We start from the raw sequence: 11138 nt of genomic DNA on the forward strand, positions 1-11138 counted from the left end.
GTCCAGAAGACCGTTGGTGGTGGGGGGACTCCCGTGCGCAGCGCCTGGAGCACAAACTCAAGGACCAGGACGCCCTCATTCGAAAGATGGCAGCTGAAATTGAGATACTGAAACATCAGATTAAGGGGAAGGGTGTTGCTGGAGAGGGCAACCTCAGTGAGCGCACCCCGTCTCCTCGTTCTAGCAGTCACCACCAAGAAAGAATGCACTCCCTTTCTATCACCAGAAACTACGGAGTTGGTGATTTTGAACCAAGGGAGAGCAGATCCCTCACTCGCGAACCATCCCTCGCGGCCGTCAATGACATCGCGGTACTCTTTTTCTACCGGTTCCGGAGACTTGAGGGATGTGTTGGAAGAGAGGGCGCGCCGGAGGGAAACCCAGAGGTTGCCGGTGTTTGCAGAGGTTGAGCACCCAAGTCCATTGTAGCGAGGAGGTGGTAATGCCAGCACCCAGGGTGGTGGCCCCTGCGCAAGTGGACAAAGAGCTGGCAAGACTTACCGCCACGCCGCTGTCCCCAGAAATTGAGAGTACACCACTCCCTGCCGGATTCCACCAGCCTAAGTTCACCTTGTTTGACGGCAAGACGGATCTGTACATGCACGTGAGTCATTATCGGCATGTAATGGCTGGCCACCGGCGCAATGATGCCCTGATGTGCCTTATATTCCTAGCAAGCTTGGGAAAACTGGGCCTAAAATGGTTCGAAAGGCTTCCAGAGGGGGGTATCGAGGGGTGGCAGCAACTAGCGGAAGCATTCGTCACCAGATTCAAAACCAACACTCGAACACCGAAGGAGGTCGACCATCTCCTGGGCGTCAAGATAGAATCTGGAGGTTCATTGAAGGCATACAACGCGAGGTACTGGGAAACCTACAACGAAATCCTCGACTGTCCTACCAATCTGGCGATCACTCAATACAAGAGGGGTCTCCCAGTCGGACATAGATTGCGAGACTCGCTCACGATGCATCAGCTTACAACCATGGAGTCTTTGATGCAGTGGATCAATGAGCACATTCGTGTGGAGGATGATGCTGCCTCCACGACCGAGAAGGCTAATCTGATCACGGCCGACAGAAAGGTCGCGGGGAAGGTTCACTCGGTCGGGCAGGAGGATAACCGCCCAAACGACCGGTCAAAAGATCAACATCGTGGTTCAAACCGTGATGATGGAAACAAAGGTCACAGAAATGACTGGGCTGACGCTCCCCGTGATGCAGAGGAGGATGCCAAGAGAAAATTGAAGGCACGGACCGAAATCACCACGGTCTTCAAAATCCCTATCTACCGCATCTTGAGTGAGATCCGAGGAAAGCCTTTTGTCCGCTGGCCGGTTAAGTTGGGGAGTGCACGGAGAGGCTTCAACTCAAGATTTCGATGCACCTTCCATAAAGAACGGGGGCACCGAACAGAGGACTGCTTGCCACTCAAACAACACTTGAAGGAGTCGGTGGCGGCGAGGTATCTTGACCAGTACATAGATGGGGGCATGAAAGCCGCCCCGCAGGGACAGACCAAGCCAAACGGTCTGGCTACCCTTGAGGCAGCGCCCCAAGGCGTGATCAATGTCATCTATGGCATCGTTGAACCAGCCAGGGTCTGCGAGCTAAGAGGGATGATTAAGAAAGCCGAGCACATGAGGGAAGTGCTCTCTGTTCAGCCCGCTGTGATGAAAGGAAAGACCGAAGAGAAGGACATCCTTACCTTTTCGAGCAGGGATTTGGAGCGGATCCAGATGCCCCACAATGATTCCCTAATGGTAACTCTTCGTGTCAAAGACTTTGACATCAAACGGATCTTGATCGACCAGGGGAGTTCGGTCGAAATCATGTATTATGACGCGTTCAAACGAATGAAGTTAGAGGACAAGGACTTGGCCCCTGCGATGTCTCCGTTGGTTGGGTTCAACTCTCAGCCGGAATGGTCGGTAGGGAAGATCATATTGCCGGTCAAAGTGGGTTCGATCATAAAGCAAGTGGAGTTCTGGGTGCTCAAAGTCCCATCCACCTACAACTTGATTTTGGGCAGGGGATAGTTGCACGCCATGCAAGCAGTAGCGTCGACTTACCATTAGGTTTTGCGCTTCCCGGCGTCAACTGGACAAATAGAGGAAGTTTAGGGAGATCAGGTGATGGCAAAACAATGCTTCGTTGCGGTAAATGGCAGCCAAGCAGCCAAAGGGTTTGTCCAAATGATTGAGGGACCCAAGGGAAAGAAGGTCCTTGAAGACGTAGGAAGAAAGGCCGAGGAAAAATCGGTCAAGGATTTGGTGGAAGTGCGCATCGACGAGAACGACCCAACTAAGTTCTTCCTCTTGGAATCGTCTTTATCTGGCGCCGAGCGGTTAGATTATGTCAACTTCTTGGTCTCCAATTTGGAGGCTTTTGCGTGGACGCCTTACGACATGCTTGGCGTCGACCCCAGCTTTATTTGCCAAGAATTTAATGTCTTCCCTAATACGCGGCCGGTCATTCAGAGGACTGGTTGCTCAGCTCTGCACCATGCCGAGGTAGTGGCAGAAGAGGTCAAAAATTTGTTGGAAGCAGGGGCGATAGAAGAAGTGCAATACCCTAGATGGATATCCAACACGGTAGTTGTTCCGAAAAAGAATGGCAAAGGGCAAGTCTACGTTGACTACAAGACGGTTAACCATGCATGCCCAAAGGATAGCTTCCCCCTCCCTCGAATTGACCAGCCGGTGGACTTGACCGCTGGCCATCAGAGGTTTAGCTTCCTGGATGCGTATCGCGGCTACCACCAGATAGCCATGTATGAACCGGACCGAGAGATCACATCATTCACTACCCCTAGAGGCTTGTATTGTTATAAAGTCATGCCATTCGGACTAAAGAACGCCAGGGCAACTTTTCAGAGGATGGTAACAAAAATGTTCGCTCCCCTTTTAGGCCGCACCATGGAGGCCTACATCGACGATATGGTGGTAAAAAGTAAGGAGAAGTCTCAACACCTCGCCGACCTAGCAGAGATGTTTGCTATACTTAAACGCCACAAGCTTCGTTTGAATGCCTCTAAGTGCGCTTTTGGAGTCAGCACTGGGAATTTCTTGGGCCTTTTGGTCACAAACCGAGGAATTGAATCCGACCCATCCCAAATCAAGGCGATACAAGAACTGGAGTGCCCGAACTCCACAAAGGACGTACAACATCTTGCCGGGATGGCAGCTGCGCTGAACAGATTTATCAGCCGGTCGTCAGATCGTTGCAAGCCCTTCTTTAAACCTTTGAAGGCCAAGTTCTTCTGGGATGACGAATGTGACCGTGCACTGGCAGACTTAAAAGTGTACCTTTCCTCAGCCCCTATCTTGGTCACACCTCAGCCGGGCGAAGAGTTATATCTCTACTTGGCTGTCTCTCAACACACGGTGAGCGCGGTATTAGTTCGTGCTGAAGGCATCTGTAGACGTCCCCCGAACGCCCCGGGAGGGTGAGCTCCTGTTCCGTTCATTTTTGGGGTCACTACAGCTCGGACTCGATTTGTGTCACGGTTCTTAATCTGAACCAAAGAGTCCAAATCCGGCAAATCGTTTTGAGAAACAGATTTTTGAAAAGAAGTGCCAAACATGGACTGCTTTGCCAGATACAGAGTCGCCACCTAAATATTTTTTATGGGGGAATTTAGGAAACCCTGACTCGGTGCCGAAGGCCACATGTCCGTCATCACCGGAGTTTCTCGGCTCGGGAGCTAGGGTACGATTGGGAAAGGTCAGCTATGAGCACGCCCTCTCGCCTGATCCGAAGATCGGCCTCTACTAACCGTGATATCCGTTTTTGAAAACATTATGTGTTCTTATTCCAGTTATTAGCCTACACTTACTATATTATGCGCACAGCAAACAAGTATAGACTAGATTGCCTAATTTGGAAATAAGCATTGCATATCCGTTTGTTTTGGAAAGCGCTTTGGAATTTGCTACTCGCAAGTAGGCTAAAATATGGATTTCAACGAGTTTTTCCAACTCAAACAATCCAACCTTCACCCACATGCATTCAAACAATTTATAACACATAAGCATCTAGCCACATGGTAAGCATGCTATCATGTTAACATTCACAGGCATGCGAGATGCTAAAGCATAAATACTTACATCGTACTCCGTGCCAAAACAATAAACTAGTTCGCAAACATGCATGATCCTAGTTCATGTCAAGTTGACTAATGCAGTACATGCAAGATACAATTAGAGTAGGCTCGGCTAACCTAAACATGGCATGTGAAATGCAACCAATTAATGCACGTATTCAATTTGGGATTGAAATACAAATGCAGTTAGAATGATGTACCGAGCCCGGTGCATGCAAAACAAATGTATGGATGCACGCATGCATAGCATAAGGTATGCTAATCTAAACATGTCCTAATCTACCATCATAAGCAGGTAAATAAAAGGGAAGGAAGAAATGGGGGTTGGAAGACATTCACACACTCACCCACACTTATTACAGATTTGCCCTCGCCCAGAGGGACCAAATAAATAATACAAATTAATTAACTACGCAAGCTAATTAAATATTACAAATCACGTAATCAGTCAACAAACTAATTTAAACTAGGAAAAGCAGTAAACCGCCTCGGGAGGAGAGCCGGATGCAGCGCACGCTCGGGTCCTGCTCGGAAGTGCACGGCCATGCATAGTCCGCCTCTGTTTTCCCTGCTCTGCCTCTCTGAAGACTGCCAAAGTCTCAAGGATGCCTCTCTGGATACCGAGAATCACCACCGGATGAGTAGAATTACCACCGGCAGTGAATTGTGGTCACCGGCACAAAATGAATCCATCGGCTGGTGATTTACTGCCGGTCGGCAATGTATACTGCCGGTCGGCAAAGAATGCCTGCAGAACCTGCAACTCACAGCAGCAGAGGACAGAACTTGCATGGCAATACAATTCAAGCAATGTATGCACCAATCATGTCCCTTATCATGTTAGTGACTCAAAGGGACATGCTCCTTGGTTCTCGGACCATTAATCGCGCATTTCTATACATGATGGCCCAAGGGACCAAGTGTGCACATTTTGATGTCAAATGCAATGCAAACCAATAAACCAAAGTCCAATTCCTATCACTAAATGAAGGAGCAAGACATGCATGCTAAGTGCAATGCAACCTAGGCATACAAGCTAAGGATGCAACATGGAAATGCAAGATGTACATGCAAGCATGCAAACAAACGTGCAAGGTAAGCATCCAAGCAAGCAAAGGGTGGACCTAAGCATGGTTTAGGCAGCCCTAATAAGGCCCAAAACAATGGCCAAAGTGACCAAAACAAAGGACTAAATACACATACACACATGCACATGTTATAGGGCCAACACTTAGGCACAAATGAGACAACTCACAAGCACATTTGAAAGAGGGTAATCATGGACATATGGCATGCAAGGTAAGCATTGAAAACATGTAGGAAATGATACCAAATTAGCCTACTAATGCAAGCTATGTATGCAACCAAACCCAAGGACCTAAAACATGACCATATGACTCATGAAGCAAATGGCCAAATTGAATCAAAACAATCCCAAATCATGCAAAAGTAAGCCTCAAGAACCACCTAGATGGCATCTAAATGACCTAATCCTAGAGGCATACACAATGGCATAAACATGAAGCATGAAACACCAACTCTTGAAGCATCAAGAGGGCCATGAAATGCAAGCATATAAGCATGCTAAGTGGACTGCAATGATGCTATAAATGATGCCAAACCATTAAATCAAGGCAAGTAATGCATGCTATACATTCACATACTTAAAGCCAACAAGCCAAAAATGCAAAGGGGGCATATAATGCATGCCATGGGCGACCCAAACAACTATGGACAGACTTCTAGCATGGCAAAATAAGCACACAAGCTTCACAAAACTAGACCTAAAACATGCTAGAGCAAAGGCTAACAACCTAAGGCATATTAAGGCAATAACAAGGCATTACATGGTAGGTATGCTAAGTATGCATGATGTACCAAGACCAACACACAACAAGGTTATATCATGGCATAATAAGCATGGAAAACAGCCAAGACATGATCAATACATACTCTAACATGATGCTCCCTCAAGAGGCCAAAAAGGGTCCCTTTCAAGGACAATAAGGAGAGGGGGTGGCCCTCCCCTTTTGGAGACTTCAAGGCACCATCTCCGCCACTGAAATCCCTCAAGATTTCAGTGGTGAAGGGGCCCAAACACCAAAGTCTCGAAACTTGCACAAAATAGCACAAAAAGGAGCCTTACAAGGCTTAGGAGGGGTCAAACAAACCCAAACCACAAAACACTCTTAATAAACAATCAAGAGGGCCTAAAAACAGAACTTTTTTATTTTATACACTAAGCACAAAAACAGCTCTAAGATAGGTAGAAAAGCAATGCAAAAATGGGGAATAAAAGGGAAGTTTCTCACCCTTGTAGACCACCTTCACAAATGATGCTCCAACAGCCCTCCTTGGCTTGAATCCAGCTCCAAAACACCGAAACCAGCCCCTTAGAACCTCAGTAGCTAAGAGAAGGTGAAAGACTATGTGTTTGTGTGCAATAGTAAGACACAAATGCACCTAGACACCCACAAGAGAGAGATATAGAGATAGGATATGTATGGATCCTAACCCTAGAACTCAAAACCCTAAAATGGCTGTCTAAAAATGTCTAAAGTGTCTAAAGTGTCTAACCCCCTAAGGCCAAGAGAGAAGACTCTCTCTTATAGAGCCTTTTGTCTTGTAAAGCTTACAAGACAAGCTTCTAAAGAGAGAGATCCCTCCATACACGTGCATGGAGGCGAGCCAAATGCAAGACAGCTGTGATAAATTATCTGCAAAAGCAGATGCACAGTAGTCGGCCGGCCAAAGATGCCATTTTGGCAAAACGGAGTGCCGACCGGCAGCAAAGAGTGCCGACCGGCAATACACATTGCCGATGGCAGCAAAAACCAGCCGGTGGCCCCTGGCCATGGCCGGTGGTGTGTGGGGATGCCTTACAAGGCATTCCCTGCCCCTCCAAGGCAAAACATAAGTGTTTGGTGCAAAACCAGACACTAAACAGTCAAGTTCAAAGATCCTGAGGCAAGGCGCGTAGCCGAGACCTCCGGGAACTCCAAACGAACACAAACAAGGGTAATCACCAAGTGTTCCAATGGTGACGTCCAAGTCTTGAGGACGGTCAAAAATTGGGTGTCTACAGTTGCCCCTCTTTGACAGAACTCGAAAGTCATAACAATGACGGGAGTGAATGTCAAAGCCCAGAGACGACCCATTTTTGACAAGGCCGAAGACTCAGACAAAGATGCAAGACAAACAAAGTATGCGCCCGAAGGCAGGGGCGAAATGCAAGACAATGCACGAAGCCGAGCATAACTTATGATCATGCAATAGAAAGCTGTAATGAAGCATACATGCGACAACTTTAAGCTAGCATACACTAGACTACACTACAATGTAGAAAGGATGTAAGAGAATTATGCAATTCTCGATACTTCTCACTCGGAGGATACAATACCTGTGCGGTTCGTCTGGTTGCACCAGCCTCAAATGAACTGTACATACAATATCGTGTCTGCAAAGAAAACAACTCAACAGGTACGATGTTGTTAGCAACATGCATGACAATGCAAAAATGATATGCGAAATGATATACAATATATATACAAAACAATGTATAAATAATGCAAATGAAGATGCAATGTAATTGAAACAATGCAAACTATATGCAAAGCAATTGAATCACGATCCAATCACGAGTGGTTCGAGACCACACAAATGTCAAATAGATTGATGGAGGTAACAAGTCTGTCTACCATAGAACGGTCTACTGAACTATGAGCAACGTAGACAGACACAAGAACAAGTATTGGGAGGGAATTGACACAAGTGGGGAAACGACCCGCTGGAGAAAGGACAATGATCCTAATGCTGGATGCAAAAATTACACTACAATGTAATATATAATGAAAATGCTGGAGAAATGGCAATGGATATGGCACGCGGGCCAAACCAAATCTTGCCTAGGCAAGGCATGTACGCATACGAGCCACGTCTAACATAGAACGGTTCACTGAACTATGCTTCGACACGAGAAGTATGGGCACATACCGAACCAAGCTCAACATGGAAAGGCGCAAACCATAAGGCCACAATGCAATGTTCACTATATGCAATGGAATGGAAATGATATGATGGATAAGACACGCATGGCTAAACCAAAGTCTTGCCTAGGAAGGGCATGTACACGTACAAGCCGCGTCTAACATAGAACGGTCCACTGAACTATGTTTCGACGTGAAAAGTATGGGCACATACCAGACCAAGCTCAATCATGGAAAGGCGCGGGCCATAAATGGAAGGCGATGCAATGAATGCATGCGACCTACAATGCAAGGGATATGGCACGCGGGCCCAAACCAAATCTTGCCTAGGAGGGGCATGTACACGTACAAGCCGCGTCTAACATAGAACGGTCCATTGAACTATGTTTTGACACGAGAAGTATGGGCACATACTAGACCAAGCTCAATCATGGAAAGGTGCAAGCCGTAGGCGGAGGTAATGCGGTGGATGCATGCAAGCTACAATGCAATATCTACTACGTTCTAATGATGCATGACAATGCAACTATTTACGATGATGCATGACAATGCATGTTTTTTTTTTTTTTTGTTTTGAAATGCAAATAATGTATAAAAATGTATGTTGCATGAAATGCGCGACAACACGCGGCTTTTAAAATACATATATAATGCAACTTATCGAAAGTCGTTCGGGCACGACAAACACCGAGGGACTCGCACCTTCAGAGGACTTCGAGTCTCCTAGACCATCGGAATACCTGTGCGGTTCGCCTAGTCGCTCCAGCCTCAAATGAACGATACATACAATATCGTGCCTGAAAAGAAAACAAACTTAACAGGTACAATGTTGTTAGCAACATGCATAACAATGCAAAAATGGAAGCGAGACAACGCAGGTCGCAAGGAATGTAAGACAATGCAAATGAGGACACTCATGCTAACGAAAATGTGACACGCATGCCAATGGAAATGAGACACACATGCCGATGAAGAAGATGGGGCACACCTGCCAATGGAAATGAGACACGCATGCCGATGAAGATGGGGCACACATGCCAATGGAAATGAGACACGCATGCTGATGCAAATGAGGCCTGATGCAAGTGTGACACGCATGCCTCATGAGATGCAAAATAATACAAATGAGACACGCATGCCTCATAAGATGCAAAATGATACAAATGAGACACGCATGCCTCATAAGATGCAAAATGATACAGATGAGACACGCATGCCTCATAAGATGCAAAATGATACAGATGAGACATGCATGCCTCATAAGATGCAAAATGATACAGATGAGACACGCATACCTCATAAGATGCAAAATGATACAGATGAGACCCGCATGCCTCATAAGATGCAAAATGATACAAATGAGACACGCATGCCTCATAAGATGCAAAATGATACAAATGAGACACGCATGCCTCATAAGATGCAAAATGATACAAAAGAGACACGCATGCCTCATAAGATGCAAAATGATACAAACGAGACACGCATGCCTCATAAGATGCAAAATGATACAAACGAGACACGCATGCCTCATAAGATGCAAAATGATACAAATGAGACACGCATGCCTCATAAGATGCAAAATGATGCAAGTGTGACACGCATGCCACACAGAAAGTAAAATGATGCCAAGTATGACACGCATGCCATACGGAATGTAAAATGATGCGAACGGACTTAAATGCGTAACAACGCACGTGTTTCGAAATGCATGACAATGCATGGTAAGGGAATGTACGACAACGTGAACGATGCGCGAGGCGACGTATGTACATGACAATGCTTGTAATAAAAATGCAATGACAATGCATGAGAGATGTGCATGACAATGCAAGGGGTGCGTGTTACAACGCATGTAGTATGTGCATAACAATGCAACTATGAGGCGCATGATAGCGCGATGTAATGCACCGAAATAGTGCGATGAACGCGTGCAACGCACACGGGGCAACTTTTGGATCTTGTAAAAGGCAAAAAGGATACCAAAGGATACAACATTGTATGAGTTGGAGTGCTGCGCACAGAAGACGCGGTCCGAGGTCAAAATGGAGGCCAGTTGAGCGTCGAAGATACACTTTTTTGCACTTTCTTGAGCTATGAAGACCAAAAACTACTCATATGGCCTAGGCAAGGTTGTGGGAACACCACCGGCCAGCACAAAATGTTGCCGACCGGCAAAAAGTTCCTGAGTCGGGGTAGATTCGACATTTCACCATGGGTGTTTTAAAATAGGGTTTCTAAACCCTATTTGTCACTTCCTCCTTCGCCGAAATTCCACACCTTCTCTCTAGAGAGTGTTTTCCTCTCCTCTTTTCTCCGTTTCTTCGCGTTCTATGCTCGTTTCGTCGTCGGATTCGCGATTTTCTTCGCGTTTCGGACATTTTCAACTGAACAAATCTTTGTTTCGGTGCCTCTTTTGCCGTTCCCACCTTTTTGGGGTTTGTTCCCCTCGCTTTCCTCTTGATTTCCGTACCCTTTTCACGTCCCGGCCTTTTCGGTTATTTTCAACCTTCTCGGGGGTTGACTTTTCGGTTGACTTTCCATATTCTAGCCCGGTTTTCCTCCCTCCGGCTATTTTCTCATCATTCTTGACATGGTGGATGACATTCCACGTGGTGGGACTCCTCCAGATCACGAGATGGATCCCGGGGTCGAGCTCCTACCTTTGAGCGAGCGCCCGTTCGACCCAGCGACCTACCGTCCGGCAATTCATGTTCTGCCCCCTGACGGACTGCGCTAGTTCAAGAGTTTCGACAGGCACGTGCCACCCGAGCTATTACTGCGTGAGCCTACCTCCCACCTGTCCTTCGGCGCTTCCGAGGTAACTCTCTTTTCTCTGTTTTACTTTCTGCAATGTAGAATACAAAACTGTCGTAGCTGGTTGTACTCTTTAATTGCTTTAGCTCAGATACCCTGTCTACTGCAGTTGATTGTAAACATTCGTACAACTGATACCTGCTTAAGACTGACACATGCACACACACGGCACTAGCCCTGAATCACCCAAACACACGGCGCACACTGTATTTCACTGCATACACACTGGTA

At 46.6% G+C, this 11138-nt stretch overlaps 1 protein-coding gene across 1 annotated transcript; it reads left to right on the top strand.

Annotated features, from left to right (window-relative positions):
* The first annotated feature begins 442 nt into the window (after nt 1–442).
* LOC114292474 (uncharacterized) lies at nt 443–2038 on the top strand. Its single transcript, XM_028236435.2, has one exon. It carries the CDS (start codon nt 443–445, stop codon nt 2036–2038), a length of 1596 nt encoding a protein of 531 aa, XP_028092236.2.
* Nucleotides 2039–11138: the final 9100 nt, after the last annotated feature.

The sequence above is a fragment of the Camellia sinensis genome, chromosome 2 (genome assembly GCF_055761805.1).
Source record: "Camellia sinensis isolate YWXY chromosome 2, ASM5576180v1, whole genome shotgun sequence".
NCBI classification, from domain to species: domain Eukaryota; kingdom Viridiplantae; phylum Streptophyta; class Magnoliopsida; order Ericales; family Theaceae; genus Camellia; species Camellia sinensis.

Bases quoted from the DNA above. Each gene is read 5' to 3' on its own strand.
- LOC114292474 (XM_028236435.2), top strand. From the start codon at position 443: ATGCCAGCACCCAGGGTGGTGGCCCCTGCGCAAGTGGACAAAGAGCTG.